The sequence below is a fragment of the Taudactylus pleione genome, unplaced genomic scaffold (assembly GCF_031769625.1).
Source record: "Taudactylus pleione unplaced genomic scaffold, aTauple2 ptg000025l, whole genome shotgun sequence".
Lineage (NCBI taxonomy): Eukaryota > Metazoa > Chordata > Amphibia > Anura > Myobatrachidae > Taudactylus > Taudactylus pleione.
The window spans coordinates 1025784-1043059 of record NW_028284427.1 but is presented as its reverse complement, the minus strand read 5'-3'; the positions used below and the strand labels follow the sequence as shown (position 1 = coordinate 1043059).

The window sequence follows — 17276 nt, the reverse complement described above, 5'->3', positions numbered from 1 at the left end:
TCCCAATGGTCAGATAACGATATCTGACATCTGATGTGTTTCGAAAGAACAAAGAAATTCAGGCGCATGAAATGAAAAAGAATAAATCTAAATATAGTGTCTATACATAAGCTGCTCCTAAAAGGTAGTACCTGTAAACACACCTATAACCAGCCAGAAAATGTAAATCTGGATAATGTCACTAGATAAATGTTGGATAATAAACCTAATAGTGTAGTATAACTGTGACTGAATCCAGACAAAGAGCGCTAAATATACAATTTATTACATAATGCATAAAAGACAAAAATATAAAATATCTAAAAATCACACACAATACAAAACAATAACATACAGACTGGTTCAATGTAATTTATAAAAAGGCACAGCAGATAACCCCTGCAGAAGGTATTTCGTCAGACGAAACCGCAAGGCCTTACAGCGGAGAAACGCGTAAGGGAATCCCTATTCACCATCAGCTGGTTCTTAAAAAACTGAAAGAACGGACGGCCTTAAGACTGATGAGCAGTTCAGTCACAGCATTGGGAGTGCATGCATGAGATCAATATCAGCCAGCAGAGCCAAGACACCTGTGGGAGTAAGGTCTGGGACATTTCTCTATACCTGACAGATCAGTATATTTACCATCATAAGCCGGCCGGCGGTAATGTATCATTATTGAGATCTACTTATGTCAAGTAGTCTCTATTATTCTCCCACCTTTGTGTACATGGACAGTGCTGTTGCTATTATCAGGACCGTGAGTCCTTATTGATGAACCAGCGTTCAAAAGACTTTTAAATGTATTCAACATACCAGTGCTTCTCCATGTGGTGCTAATTGAGCATACCAGCCCAAAATACTCATTTTGGTGAGATTACGTCAGTGTGTGACTCTGAGTTAAAATAAAAGTGGAGACCATCTCTGGTCAATTGGAGCGGGGATTGATATAAACCTGCATATATATATATGTGTTAAGGAGTCTTGAAACAACGGGCGATTTGTATTAACTATTTGTTTGGAGGCCGATAATTACATTGGAACAGTGCTACATTCAATATAAGACACCAGAGATACCTTCTGCAGGGGTTATCTGCTGTGCCTTTTTATAAATTACATTGAACCAGTCTGTATGTTATTGTTTTGTATTGTGTGTGATTTTTAGATATTTTATATTTTTGTCTTTTATGCATTATGTAATAATCTGATGTGTTTGCAGTCAGACTTGGACGATTCCATTCATTTTAATGCAGTCAAAAATCGTTCAAATCTTTGGTAAAATCGTTCATCTGACAGATCTGACCGTGTGTATGCTCCATTAAGCTTACTTTGTTAACTCTTTCTTCAAAGTCCATAGGGTCCACAGGGAGACAATGGGGTGTAGGTGGTACTTTAAGGACCGGACACCAACAGTAAAGCTTTTTCTTATCAGAGGATGCTCCAGTCCTTAACCCTATACCCAGCCCATAGCCTGAAGGCAAATCAGTTTTGTCAACAAGCCCAAGGCAGGAGCAGGATAGGAGAGAAGGAAAACTGGTAGACTGTAGAATCTCACTCTCCCACAGAGAAGGAAACAAGTGACCAAGAGAAGAAACCCAGGTGCGTCACGGTGGGTGCCCTGTGGACTTCAAAGAAAGAGTTAACAAGGGTAAGTTTTACCATAACTCTCCTTTTCTTCTTCAGGGTCCATAGGTCTCCACAGGAAGACAATGGGGATGTCCCAAAGCAGTTCAAGGGCGGGGATGCTCCTGAGATGAGGAGAACCCGGCGCCTGAAGGAAGCATCCTGAGAGGCAAATGAATCAAAGGCATAGAACCTAATAGGGTCCATACACCTACGATCAGCTTCCGATCTGAGGAACGATCAGCTTCCGTTCTGTTTTACATCCGATTACCCTGCAGTTCCGTCGGCAAGTTTTAATTTTTTTCTTTGGACAGGATCAGTCGTATGATCGATCGTGTGCCTCACACGCTCATTAGGGAATAGGGACAAACAGTCATTGAAATGACTGTATTGCCACACGATGGATCGCATGAAAAAATAAAATTGCATGTTCTGAACACTATACGATGGAAAATATGTGCTGCACATATGATCATAAGATACGATTTGAAGGACCCACGGGAGCGCGCATTGGATGAAAAATATGCATGATTTCCACAAGACTGAACGTACGTCGAATCGAAAATCGTGTGATCGTCTAGAAATCGCGTAGATGTATGGGGGCCTTAAGAAAGGTGTGGACAGAAGACTACGTGGCCGCCTTGCAAGGTTGGCTTTCCACGAGGGACCCACAGAGTCAGCGTGTAAGCCTGTGAGAGACTCATGCAAAGCCATCTGGCCAGAGTCTGTCTTTTAGCTGGCCATCCCTTTTTGTGGAATCCATATATGTCAAAGAGGGAGTCCGATTTCCTGATGGAACTAGAACGGTCCACGTAGATCTTCAGAGCACGGACAACATCCAAAAGAGGCCTCAACGGCCAAGAGGTTTGGTGATTAACCACAATTTCCTCATTAAGATGGAAATGAGAGACCACCTTGGGAAGGAAGCCAGGACGCGTTTGAAGAACAGCCCTGCCTTGAAAGATTAGAAATGGCGAGCAACAAGAGAGCCTCTAAATCAGCTATCCTCCGGGCAGATGCTATAGCTAGAAGAAAGTCTTCCCAGTGAGCCACTTTACATGTACTGAATCCAGGGGTTTGAATGGAGGTTCCTTAAGTGCGTGGAGAACAACTGACAAATCTCATGGAGCCACAGGTGGGACTAAGGGAGATTGTATACGTAGAACACCTTGCAGGAAGGTGTGAACATCTGGTAGAGGAGCAATTCTGCACTGGAACCAGATGGACAAAGCAGAGACGTGTACTTTCAGAAAGGCTGAGTGGAGTCCAAGATCCAATCCAGCCTGAAGAATGACAGGGTCAGTTTCTAGTAGAACACCACTGGAAATATTTATGCCACACTCTGTGATAAATCCTGGCAGAGGCCGGTTTACGCGCTCTAAGCATGATCTGGACCACAGAGCTAGAAAACCCTCTAGACCTTAGGAGGGATGTCTCAAGAGAGACAAGCTGCTAAAGACAAACTGGCCAGGTCAGGATGTAGACAGGGGCCCGGAGACAACCGGCCTGGTCGCAGAGGAACGTCTATGGAGAGACTTAGAAGAAAGGAGTACCAATGGTGTCTGGGCCAAGATGGAGCTACCAACAGGACCATGCCCCCCCTCTTGCTTGAACTTCCGAAGAACCCGGGGCAGAAGGGAGACTGGAGGAAAGAGGTATGCCAAATGTAAGGTCTACTTCACACATGCGTCCACGAAGACTGCGTTGGGGTCCCTGGAATCTTGTGGTTTTGTTGTGAGGCCATAAGGTCCTCGTCCGGTAGACCCCATTTGTCCACCAGGAGCTGAAAGACTTTTGGTTTGAGAGACCACTCCCCTGCATGCACGTCGTGAGGGCTGAGGAAATCAGCCTCCCAATTGAGAATCCCCAGGATGAAAACTGCGGAGATGGCGTTTGGCCCATGTGAGAAGGCGAGACACTTCTGCCGTTGCTGACCGACTTCGAGTGCATCCTTGGCGATTGATGTAGGCCACTGCTGTAGCGTTGTCGGACTGTACTTGTACTGGCCTGCCCTGAAGAACATCCTGAGCCAGAGTGAGGGCTTTATTAACGGCTCGGAATTTCAGGACGTTGATTGGTAAGACCGCCTCGGCTGGAGTCCAGCGTCCTTGAAAGGAGTGCTGGCCGGTCACTGCACCCTACCCGCGGAGGCTTGCATCCGTGGTGAGGAGTGCTCAGTCCGGGATCCAAAAGGGGCAACCCTTGTTTAAGTGGGACATCTGTAGCCACCAGGAGAACCTCCAGAAAGAGGCCCATTGTCTGGGATCTGAGCAGATGGGGCAGTCCGTTCCACCTAGAGAGGATCAGGTGTTATAGGGACCTGGAATGAAACAGAGTGAACTCCGCCATGTCGAAGGTGGACACCATGGAACCCAAGGTCTGCATTGCAGAGTGAATTGACACTCGGCGATTGTGGAGTAATCTGCGCACTCAGTGCTGTAATGCAGATATTGTTTGTTGTCAGGAAGACTCTCTGAGCCGGAGAGTCCAGTCCCAGATGTACCATTCTTTGTCAAGGAGTCAGGGAAGACTTTTTCCAGTCGATCAGCCAACCGTGCGTTTGTAGAAAGGCAATGGTTACTTGTAGATGGCAGTGAAGAATTTCTGGGGAGCTTGCTAAGAGCAAGAGATCGTCCAAATATGGGAACAGTCTGATCGGCCGCCATAATTGCCATGATCTTGAGGCCTGAGAAGCCGTATAAATCCCAAAAGGCAGTGCTAGAAACTGGTAATGTTGCTGTAATATAGCAAACTGGAGATACTGCTGATGAAGAAACGCTATAGGTATATGTAGGCAAGCGTCCTGAATGTCCAGAGACACCAAAAAGTCCCCAGGCTCCATAGCCAGGATAATAGAGAGTAGGGTTTCCATACGAAACAAGTGCACCCTGATAAACATGTTCAGATACTTGAGGATAGGCCTATGAGACCTGTTGGGCTTCTGAACCAAGAAAAGGGAATAGCAGCCCTTCCCTCGCTGTGATGAGGGGACCGTAATAACTATCCCCGTGAGCAGTAAAGAATGAATGGCCTTCTGGAGGCCCTGTGCAAAATAATTGCTGCCCCCCCCAACTCAGGTCTCGCACCAGAGAGTGTATAATCTATAATATATATTTATTTTTTTTTCACTCCCCGATCCATGTAGCACCTCACTCTCCACACACTGTAGCACCTCACTCCCATCACATCATAGCACCTCACTCCCCTCACCTCATAGCACCTCTCACTCTCCTCACTCCCCCTGTAGCGCACCTCTTACTGACTCCCCTCAGTCCCCCAAGCGAGGGGAGTTCAGTGTATTATGCTGGACAGTCTGGCCAGCACTGGTGGTGGAAGCCCGGCTGTACTCGGCGCTGCGGGCATCAGCAGCGCTGCTGTGGACTTGGGACAGAGTGTGTGTCAGTCTGTGACTGACCAGCAGCAGCGGGAGCATGGAGACTCAGGCCGGGACTGGGAGGGGTTTCAGGGACAGATTATACTCACAGCCAGCAGACTCTCCGGTGGCATCCCCTTCCTGCACTGCTTCCTGTCGCGGCTCCGGGCGGCTCTTCACAGTACGGGACTCCTGGTGAGTCCCGAAGGCAGTGGACCTGTGTAGCTACAGAAATTGCAGCAGGGTCGATTTGAACAAACTTTAATTTGAAAAATCTTTAAGAAGCAAAAAAATTAAAAAAAAAAGTGAAGTTTGCTTGCTGGAACTCGGACCCCATACCAACTGCACCCCCTACACCCTTCGTGGTTACGCCACTGAATGAGAGGGCGTATCCATAGGAGACCATTTCTTTTACCCAGGCGTCTGAGGTGGTCTGATGCCAGAACTGGGCGAACTGAAGAAGTCGGCATCCCACCCTGGGAGTCCCCAGGAAGAGGCCCGCCCCATCAGGCTGAAGGCTTGTCCTCAGATTTGGTAGGTGGACGTCCAGTAGCCCAGGCCTGTTTGGTCCTAGGCTTGGAGGCCTTAGTGGATGCAGACTGCCTTGGAAAGGACTGATCTCTAGCTTTTCCTTAAGGACGAAAGGATGACATCCGAAGCTTCGTAGTAGATGCAGAGGACAAGAACGAAGTCTTGGAAGCTGCCAAGGTAGTCACAATCTTGTCCAATTCTGGGCCAAACAGGATCTCCCCAGAGTAAGGCAGAGACTCCAAAAGTCTTTATAGAGTCCGAATTTGCTTTCCATGAGCAAAGCCAAACGATACGGCGGGCTACCACGGAAGTAGCAGATGCCTTGGAAGCTATAAGATCAGTATACAAAGCTGCTTCTCCTAAATAGGAGGCTGCATCTCTAATGTGAGATATGTAGGACAGCTGTTCCCTCGAAGCATCAGAGGGAAATGTATCTTCTAGGGCCTCTGCACAACTGTCAATGGCTTTTGCCACCCAAGCCGTAGCCCTGGCAGGACGAGTATTAACTCCTGTAAGAGAGAGAGTATCGAGATTTCAGGCAAGCTTCTATCCGTAGTCTCCTTTAAGGAGGATGCAGTATGGATAGGTAAGGTAGCGTTCTTAACTAGGCATGTCACGTGGGAATCCACTGCAGGGGGAACTTGCCATTTAGTACAATCAGTAGCTGGAAGAGGGTAAAGGAAATTAAGCATTTAGGCAGCTGAAACTTTATACTTGGCATATTCCATGCTTCACTCACAAGATCAGATAGCTTATCAGAGTGAGTAAACTTTGGCAAAACTACCATCTGTCGCTTAAATAGTGTCTCTTGTCTTAGAAGTGGGCTCTGCCTCCTCTGCACTGAGGTAGAAAGTATGTCTACCTATGGGGGAGGCAAAGAATTTGCAGGGAATACCTGCTGTGGCCATCCCACAGGGGGAGCTACCACAGGGACCGCTAGGTGGTCTGCAATTTTTGCCAACACCTGTGAAAAAGAAGACTGGGGGAAGGGGCCCTGAGGAGAGGATGCAGGGGATGATGAAACAGGTGCCGTACAACAAGATGCACATAGACCATCTTGAATGAGATCCTCTGAAGTTAAATCTGCTAAAAAAGGACTTGCAACGGAATGGGATTGAAATACCGGCAGCTCAACAGCCACCGGTTCAAATCCCGACAGTGACAGTCCGACAGTGAGATCCCGACGGGCATTGGCAAGTACCCTAACCCTCCCCCCCCTCCTTTAGGGGTGCCTAACACTAACCTTCCATCCTAATCCCTCCCCGCACCCTAAATCTAACCCTCCCAGGGGACTGCCTAAACCTAACTCCCCCCCCCCCCCCTAGTGCAAAACCCTAACCCCCCCTTCCCCTAGCCTAACCTTCCCTGGGGGGATGCCTAACCCTAGTACCCCCCCGGGGGTCCCTAAAACTAAACCCCCAATCCCCGGGGTAAGTGTTACACTTATCCGTCAGCAGACTATCAGGATGGCGGAGGGTAAGGGAGGAGCAGCTCAGGGGCAGCAAGACCGCAGTGAAATGGTGCCCTGCGCTAGGGGAGGTGCTGCAGGAAGAGGCCCTTCTCCCTTATGCTGACATCAACCACCGGGTCCCTGGCCCTTTTATCTGTCCCCTGCGCCCGTGTAGGTTATGCCCTGGTGGCCTAGTGGAGTCGAACCGGTGTCCATACCAGCACCTCCAGTCTGCAAGCTAGGTCCCCCCAGAGCCCCGCCAAGAGTACCTAGAAGAGGGCTGGAGTCGCGGCGCAGCGGTGGTGGAGCAGCAGTGCATACGTCCAGAGAACTGTCAAGCGCTGCTTGCTCTGAAACGAAGTAAAAAATAAATCATAAAATAAAGCTTGGGCTACTTTACAGCAGCTCCACTCTTCTAACGGTGATCCAGCAACTCATTTTCTTCAGGCTGTGGACAGGGTACAGGGGGGAGGACCGGAGCATCCTGGGATAGGAAAAAGCTTTGCTGTTGGTGTCCGGTCCTCCAAGTACCACCTACACCCCATTGTCTCCCTGTGGAGCCCTATGGACCCTGAAGAAGAAATAGGGATTTTACCCAACTTTTCACCTGCTCATCTGTTAATCTTATGAAGAATTATGTTGTGTTAGCTTGAGGGCTAATTGAATAGTACAATTTTATTTCAGTGGACTCTAGCCTTAAAAAAAGTATTGTGTGTCTATGTTCCCAAGTTAACTGGTGCCTGCATACTGATTGTACTTACAATGCAGCTAAGAAAAGGAATCATTGATCGATCTAAGGAATACATAGTTCATACACATGAACAGAGCAATAATATAAGGCCTGAATCAGAGATATACTCAAACCGGATGGCGCCTTTTTCCTCAAGACGCCTATTGCAGCATTAGCATATATGCACACAGCAGCTCTGTCCAAAGACTTGTTTGTGCATAGCTTACATCTATGAATCTGGCCCATAAATATTAACATTTGCGCCTTGTCCAAGGAATACACTCTCTGTTCTTCAAAGGGAACAATTATTCCCATCTCTTGCTGAACGTAACGGCACACATATAGTTAAAGTGCACACATATTAAACTTTACCCACGTACATATGAAAAACTGTTAGAACATTCTTGCAAAAAAAATAAAAAAAAATAAAGTACCCCAGCTGGCATTATAAAACTAGAAAAATTGTTTTCATCATACCCATTAATACAAGTTATCATATTTAAAAAAACACCACCACAAAACTGGTTATTAGCCCCAAACTTGCAATGCATTAAGTACTGTACATTACTTTAATAACTTTATCAAACATACAAAATCTCTACCGCACTTGAACACTACTCCAATCCTGGCTGTCAAAAAGTTATTTTAATATTAGAACATTTAAGGTTTCACCAACGATTGCATTGAGCCTACTTAATGGAACAAATTTGAAAATGATCAATTGTGAAAATAATTTGACTTTTTCCATTACAAAATAGTGTTGTGAAATAACGCAGCCATTTATAGGTTATATTTCTCCAGCTTCTCTTCTCTAATTTAAGTGGATTTTAAAATAGTAAAACAGAAAAAAAGCCATGTCTGTGTAATTATCTCATCAACCTGCACTAGTTAGAAATAATAAGAGTTATGGTAGACTTACCATTGATAATGCTTTCTTCGAGGTCAATAGGGTCCACCGGGATACCATGGGGGATAATGTGGTTGGAGAGATCCAAGCACCAAACAGTTAAAGCTCTCAGCTCCAGGATGCCTCGGGTCCTGCTCCATATATGCCCCACCCCCAGCTCTTCAGTTTTGTAAACAAGCCTCCAGGCAGGAGAAGGAAAAGAGAAGGAAGAGCAATCTTACACCAGAAACACTCAGGAAAATGAGGGAATCCGTTCCCAAAAGAAAAAATTAGCCAATGAAGCAAGGTGCATCAGGGTGGGTGCCCTGTGGACCCTATGGACCTCAAAAGAAAAAAGTTATCAATGGTAAAATGACCATAACTCTAATTTTCTTCTTCAGTGTCCATAGGGATCCACAGGGATGTCCTAAAGCAGTTCCCCTAAGGGTGGGGGATGCTCCTGAGCAGAAAGGAGAACTCGTCGCCCAAAGGAAGCATCCAGAGAGGCAAAAGCATTAAAGGCGTAGAAAAAACTGGACAGAAGACCATGTGGCTGCCTTGCACAATTGTTCAGCAGAGGCACCATGACTAAATGCCCATGATAGCCCTACAGACCCAAGTAGAATGTGCTGTCACCGTGTTTGGGACAGGGAGATCAGTCTGTGTGTACACCTGAGAGATAGTCATACGTAACCATCGAACCAGGGTCTGCTTGTTAGCGGACCATCCTCATTTGTGAAAACCATACAATACAAAAAGAGCATCTGATTTTCTAACAGTGTTTGTACGCTCCACATATATACGGAGAGCAAAAACTACATCCAGGGAGGCTTCACCTACAGAAAGGTCTGGAGCCTGAAAAGCTGGAACCACAATTTCTTCATTCACATGAAGACGGGACGCTACCTTACAAAGATAACCCTCCCTTGTAGGGGGGACAGCTCTAAAATGTAAAGAAACAAAAAAATGGGGGGCAACAATAAAGTGCTGCCAATTCAGAGACTCTGATATTAAGAGATAGAGTTGAGAAAAAAAAAAGTGTCTTCGCTGTCAAGAGTCCAGAGGTTCAAAATGGGGGAGCTTGTAGCCTCTTGAGTACAGTGCTACCGGTGGGACAAAGTGTGGTTGAACTTGGAGAACCCCCTGGAAAAAATAATTCTAACATTCGGTAAAGAAGCAATTCTCTTCTGGAACCAGACTGATAGTGAAGAAACCTGAAACCTAGGGTGGCTAGGCGTAGACCAAAGTCCAAACCAGCCTAGAAAAACATACCCTAGGAACCCTAAAACCTTAGGGTCATAGTTTCTTGTAGGAACACCCATCAGAATGCCAAACTCTGTAACAAATGCAGGCAGAGGAAAGCATTCATGCAATAAGCATCATTAAAATCACAGAGCTGGAAAAAAACCTTTGGCTCTTAAGATGGAAACATTAAGAGCTACCACGTCAAGGACAGACCAGGCAAGTCCGGATGCAGGCAAGGATCTCACACTAACAAATCCGGCCATAAAGGAAAACAAAACTGAATATCTATGGATAGATTCCGTATGTCGGTGAACCAATGATGTCTAGGCCAAGCAGGAGCCACTAGTATTACTGTGCCGTCTCCCTGCTTGATTTTCCTGAGGATCCTTCTTCGGAGGGAAATCGGATGAAAGATACGGAGGAAAATCGGATTTCAGCCAGTCTGAAATCCTTTCTTACTGCTAGTGCAGTAAGGGGTCTCTGATCCTGAGGGGTCTCTGATCCTGAACCCGTACCTGGAGACCTTGTTGTGACATGTCTAATGTCTGATAGGTCCCATTTGTCCACCAGGAATTGAAAAAAAAACCCCAGGAAGAAAATCCACTCTCCGATGTCTATGTCCTGACTACTTAGGAAGTCCGCTTCCTAATTGCATACACCTGGGATGAATACTGCTGAGATAGCCAGAAAATGATGTTCTGCCCAAATCAGAATGTTTGTCACTTCCCTCATGTCTGCATGACTACGAATGCTTCCTTGAGGATTGATGTAGACTACTGTGGTCGCGTTGTCAGAATGGATCTGGACCGGGCAGCCTTGGAGCAGGTCCTGTGCCATGATAAGTGCTCTGTATACTGCTCGAAGCTCCCAAATGTTTATGGGCAGATGACTTTACTGATTTGTCCATCTTCCCTGAAAAGTGTGGTGACCTGTCACGGCCACCCCCCCATGCGTGAAGACTGACATCCGTGGTGAGAAGCTCCCAGTTTGGAAACCAGAATGGACGACCTTTTTCCAGATGATCCTTTGTAGCTCCCATGAGAGAGAGCTGGACCTCCGAAGTCAGAAGAATCCTCTGGGACCGTATTAGATGATACTGAAATCAAATGCTGCAAAGGCCTGAAGTGGAACAGAGCATATTCCACCATGCCGCAGGTGGATAGAATGGATACCCTTTGATTGCGGAGCAATTTACATACTTGCAATGATAGGGCCACAATCTTGTCCTCTGGCAGAAACAAACTTTGTGCCAGAGATTCAGAAGCTCCCCCAGATGTGCCATCCACTGTTTTGGAGACAGAGAAGATATTTCAATCGATTATCCAGCCACGCTTCTGCAAGCAGGCAATGGTCAGTTGGAGATGGTGTTGTAGAACTGCTGGAGACTGTGCCATTAGCAGCCGTATACAGATTCCCTGAAGCCTGAGACAGGCCGTCATCACTGCCATGATTTTAGTGAAGACCCGCTAGGCTGTCAATAACCCAAAAGGCAGTGCCTAAAATTGGTAATGTTGTTTCAGGACAGCAAACCGTAAAAATACGCATCCTGAATGTCCAGGGAAGCCAACAAAAAGTCCCCAGGTTCCATTGATCTAAATGTTTCCATATGGAACTTGGGTACATGGATAACCCAGATTTAGAATAGGGTGATGAGACCCATTCTGTTCCTGAACCCAAAATAAATTAGAATAGTAATTCTTGTTGTTGAACCACAGGAACCGGGATTATCACCCCTGCCAAGCTCCTGATATGATGGAGGAGCAGTGCAAAACTTCTGGGGAGGATGTATCCGGAAAGTGAGAGCATACCCCTGAAAAAACAATTCTCGGACGCAGGCGTCTGTTTGATGCTAGCAGTCCTCAAAATAAAAAAAGTCAGCCTCCCACCCTGGATGCCCCCAGGATGACCCATCCCATAATGCAGAGGGTTCGTCCTCCGTTTTAGACACTAGACGTCTGGTCGACCAGGACCTCTTAGCTTGCTTGGTGGTCCTGCAAAGACTTCCTAGACTTAAATGTGGCTGTTGCTGGCAGACCTGCTAAATTTTGAAACTGCCAGAGTAACCACTACACGGTCTGCTCTAAAAAGTACATATCCAAAGTAAGGATTTCAGAGCCTTAACCAAAAGGCTCTACAAGCCACAACCGAGGCTGCTGATTCTTTAGAAGCTAGGAGACCTGCATCTAGTGCAGCTTCTCCCAAATAGGGTCTGATTCCCATATGTGGGAGATATAAGTTAGCTGTACTCTGGTAGCATTTTGTAGAGTTGCCACGATAGCCCAATGCCCTCGCCTTCAACAGCCTTGGATACCAAAGCCCCAGCTATAGCTGATCAAGTAACAGCTCTAGATGATGAAAATACTGCTTTAAAACAGGTTTTCCATGTTTCTATCTGTAGGATCTTTAAGAGAAGATGCTGATAGAATAAGCAACGTGTCATCTGAGAATACACGGTAGGAGGGACTATTCACTTAGTGAATTCAGTAACTGGTAAAGGATATATATAAAAAAAAAAAAAAAAAAAGGACGCTGATCTTTCTATTTCTCCGGGTTACCCAATGCCTTTTCCATCAGCTCGGTGAGCTGACCGCCTCAGATTTAAGTAACTCCACTTTCACCACCTTCTGGTGTTTAACTACTGGAGAGTTCTTTTTAGGAGCTGGTTCATCATCCTGTATATTTAGGATTGATTTGACCACCCACAGCAAAGAAAAGACATCCATTGTAGGATGGTCCTCCTCTACCGGGTAAGACCCTGGAAAAGAAACTGGTGCATCATCTGATTCCTGAGACAAGAGACAAACATAGCAGGCTATGAGTATCCCATTAAAGGAGGCAGTGTTGGAATAGCCAAATAATCCACTAGCTGACTCATCAGGTTAGAGACAAGTAGGCACCCAAGATGGCTAGCAAACAGTCACATACCATGCATATGTAAATTAGTTGCATTAAGCTCTGAATCAACTACTCAAACTCGAGGCTTGGTAGGATATAGAGCAAAGTATACCTGACCCAGGGGGAGAGATATACAGGGAGACTGACCTAAAACCTCCTGAGACCAAATCGCTTCAGTGCACAGATAGTGGACTTTGAGCGTCTCATATACCCTAGTAGGAGCGACCCAGATGCACGAAAACCTTTGATGGATCTGCCGGGGGAGCGCCTACCTCCCCTAAACTGCATCAACTGGCCAGGTACGCTGGCCTCATGGCAGCAAAAGCATCTGCTGATGATCCCCGGCGTCAGATGATAGGTACCCGGCGGTCTAGTGAGGACGCAGATGCTCTGGGTCATGACTGCAGCGCCTTCCAGTGCGTCTCCAGCGACAGAAGCAAGGACTACCACAAGCGAGGATTCTCCTTACCGGACATCTCTGTGCGCCCGGTTGCAGTACGGGCCTCAGCATAGCTGCTAGCAAGCTCTGTCGTGACTCGTCGAAATCACCAGCCCTGTTACTGGTGTTGCGGCCCAGCGGAAGTAGACTTAGTCGCAGAACATGCGTCTTAAATTAGACAGTCAGTACTGCTAACCCAAAAAACAGAAAATAAAAATAAAGCATAAAATAAAAGCTTAGGATTGCTTGAGCAGTGCCCTCTTACAAAGGTGCGTCTGAATCCTGCCGCACCAAATTAACAACTAAAATGAAGGCCTCTGGCTGTGGGTGGGGTACATAGGGAGGAGGACCAGAGGCATCCTGGGAGCTGAAAGCTTTAACTGTTTGGTGTCTGGATCTCTCCAACCACATTATCCCTCATGGTATCCCTGTGGATCCCTATGGAACCTGAAGAAAAAAAAAAAAACAATCACAAAACTATAAAGCATTGAAAAAGAAAACTTTCAATAGAAAAACAACAAAATAAAACATGATTTAAACTACCTGCCATGATGTCATCAAGAGTTTCATTTAGAGTTTGTGCTGGAGTTGCAACCATTAACCCATCCGTCACTTGAGATGATAGAATCTGACTTGTGATTGGAGGCTGGTCCAATGCAGAACTACTGCCATATATTTTAGGTTCATGATAATCCATTTCAGGAAATCCTAAATCACTAGGCAATTTTGAAAAAGGTGCTGGCAGTGATTGTATGGGAATAAACCCTATCTGTTCAGCTACCGATGGCGGCAATACTTTGTGTTCAACTTCACACAAAACTGTATTCACCTGATGCAACTCTGAACTGTTTTCCTCTGGTGAAATCTTCTCACTAACTATGGGTGGCGATGTACTTTTTACAATGCAAGGCTGTACAAAAGCTGTTTCCTTGTTGGGTGCTGCTTCCAAACCCTCTTTGGTAAATTGTTGCTGTGTTTTTATTTGCAATTGTCTTTCTACTTTTTGAAGTTCTTTTAAAATTTTCTTTTTTTTCTGGGCTTGTTCTTCTCTATTCTTTTTTAATTCTTCAATTTTATCTTTATTTAAAGGCTCCCCTTGTATTAATTCTAAAGACTTCAGCTGTGCTTTCTCAATAGCACTAATTCGTTGGCCAAGTTCATTCAGCTTTCCTTCAGTTTCCTCTACTATGCATTCCAGGGGTTGGTATGGATGGAAAGGAGATCTTAAGTCCTGATCTGACAAATGTAGACTGTAAGGTACCTGTGTTGATGCACCTGTATCAAATAATTACATTTAGTACACATTTTCAACACACAAAAAAGAGCTGCAGAGTAACTGTCTTAAAATTATGTTCTTGTTTTTTTAAAAGCGTATTGCTGCCTTTTGACAGCAATCCATAGAAAAGGCTTCAGTGCCATAAAGAGCAGCATATGACTGGCTGAGAGTAGCTCTAATCCAATTATATACCTCATGTGCTTCGAAACTCCACCCACTGGTTACTAAACACAATTCAAGGAGCACAATCCCCAATGCAATTAAATAATGTACTTAGATGTCAGAGCCATAAAGGCAGAATTGGTATAAGATTATATTCAATGTGAGATTCTTTGGATATATCTACTAGAAAATCAAACTTTTGTAAATCACAAATATAAATCTATTACAGAGTTTACGGGTATCTCGTGCGATCACTTTTGTAAGGATAGGCTGCCACGCATGAGGCCTCATGTCCATAAGCATACTAGGTTATACTACTGTATTTTCTTAATAAAATAAAACATTATAATGACCCTGCAATAAAGTCAGAAATATATGTTCAGAGAAAGACGAGACGATTCTTGTTAGAAGCAAACCAAAAAAAAAAAGCCAAGTAGCTTTGTATCTGTAATTTTTTGCTGCTATTTAAGTTTGCGTTTGAACACGCCCCTCCCCAAATCTAAATCCTTCTGCACATTTTATATTTGCACCACCTGTCGTACAACAAGATTCTGTCAAGGTGCACGTGCTCTTTTTTTGTCTTAACTCAGATTCAGACCCACAGTATTTTTTATAAACCTTGCTCAAAGGTGAAATATGCGCTGAAATCATAACTATCATGTAGAAAGTGGAGATTTCACTGTTCACTGCCTTTAGGGAATCAGATATCCTCCAAGCTTTAAGTGCATATTAATTTGTTGTTATATTGAAGCAAACATGTTAAATCAAGGTGACAGGTGCCCTTTAAATTCATACTACAAGATACTAGAAATGCGGCGGTATTTATTGAGGACCGAGAGGGGAATCATTCTCCCACCCACAAAGATTATGTATAAATCCAGAGCTGATAACAAGGCTACATATATTACAGCAGTTACGTTAAAGCATTATTGTAAATCTACAAATGTGGCAGGAACCATTTACTGTCTGGGGCCCTTTTAATTTGATTCTGAATGGTAAACATTTCTAATGTTTGCCAACATATGCCAAAAAATCTATACGGCTAGAATGCCGAATTACCATTGCACCAGATAATATTTCCTATTTCTGTGTCCACTCCCCCTTTATTTGAATTGTATTGTGTGTATAAAAGCTTTGCAACCATAATACTGGAGATGTGACATAACCGAATCCATTAATTGACAAAATTGAAGGTTTACAAAGAAAGGACATTTATTAATTTTAAATTTAATCTCTATAAAATTAGCTTTCACTCCAGATTTCAAACTAGTAAAATCAAAGTTTAAATTTATACTTGTGTAACATTTTAATTCTATATACACAGCTAACTAATGAAAAAAATAAATTTTTAAAATTCATCAAAAGATTGGAAATAAAAAAATAAAAAACCATGGCACACATCACCTATTACCTACCTCTTTCTAAATCCATTTGCTCTGGAGCCTTGTCTGGTTCCTGAGGCGGTACAACCATTGCCAAAGCATGCATTGGTACACGTGAAACCTATAGAAGTAAATGTGTGAAATATAAAACAATAATAATAAGATTTAATGGCCTCTTAGTTAATTTAAGCATTACCTTCTTAATTTACATATTTTATGGGTCGTTAAATTTAAAATGCAAATAGTCTACATATACATGCAAAGGTCTTTGTAGCTTGACAGATATGAAGCACTTCACAGTGTAGGTATAGTTGCTATGCAGTAAGCACAAGTTGTTTTTTTTTATCCAGCTTTATACTTAACATAGTCTGTACCTTACACCTTCCAGACTTGTGAGCAGTTACAAGCATTAAAATCCTAAATTTGCGCTGGTCCCTGATACGTTGTGGCACCTTCTCTGTGAGTGTCCCTGGTTATACATTTTTGGGGAAAAGAGCATAAGCTGTACTGGCAGGAAGGACGTGACTGTCTCACTTTACTCCCCTGTCACTTGTCTATTTGGGCTCTATATAGCAGACTGGACCAATACAGATAAAAAAAATAATAGGTTTACAATGTGCTGATCCTAACTAGAATAATAACTGTTAGGGCGTGGATGGCCTCCACAGACCCCAATATCCGGGATCGGATATCCCTTGTAAAGTCGCACTTTGAGACATGAGAGATTGGTATGGGATTGAAATGCCGGCAGCTGTTTAGCCGCTCGTTCAAATACAGACAGTGGATACACAACAGGATCAAGATCCCAACTGGGGCAGGTAAGTACCCTATCCTCCCTGCCCCCCTCCCCCTCAATCTCCCTTAGTGGTGCCTAACCCTAACCTCCACCCCTACTGCCTAGCCCTAACTATCCCCCAGGGGTGCCTAACCCCCTTTTACCGCTCCCTAAACCTAACCCTCCCAGGGCCTAACCCTAACCTCTCCCTGTGGGTGCCTAACCCTCCCCCCTAGGGGTGCCTAACTCTAATCTCCCTCCCCCCAAACCTAACCCTGCTAGACTGCATATTCCTAACCCAACCCTCCCCCCCCCTAGCAGCTAACACTAAGTGAGCCCCGTACTTACCTTCCTTCAGGATGGGGTGCCGGGATTGTGACCTGTGGCATGACTACATCTCGAAACATTTGTTTATACTAAAAGGAGCTGTATATTACAATATGAAATAATCTGGGCCACTCAGAGTGAAGGAGGATCAGACTTGATGTATTTGTCTCTCTCACACATACAAGAATCCTTCAGTGCCGATT

At 44.8% G+C, this 17276-nt stretch overlaps 1 protein-coding gene across 2 annotated transcripts in view; it reads right to left on the bottom strand.

Annotated features, from left to right (window-relative positions):
- ANKHD1 (ankyrin repeat and KH domain containing 1) overlaps positions 1 to 17276 on the bottom strand; it is a 396742-nt gene that overhangs the window by 171246 nt on the left and 208220 nt on the right. For both annotated transcript variants that reach the window (XM_088451243.1, XM_088451245.1), the window contains exons 14-15: positions 16005 to 16092; positions 13695 to 14426 (exon numbers count right to left, since the gene is read on the bottom strand). In XM_088451243.1, coding sequence (XP_088307369.1) covers positions 13695 to 14426; positions 16005 to 16092 — 820 coding nt within the window. The remainder of the gene's footprint in view (positions 1 to 13694; positions 14427 to 16004; positions 16093 to 17276) is intronic.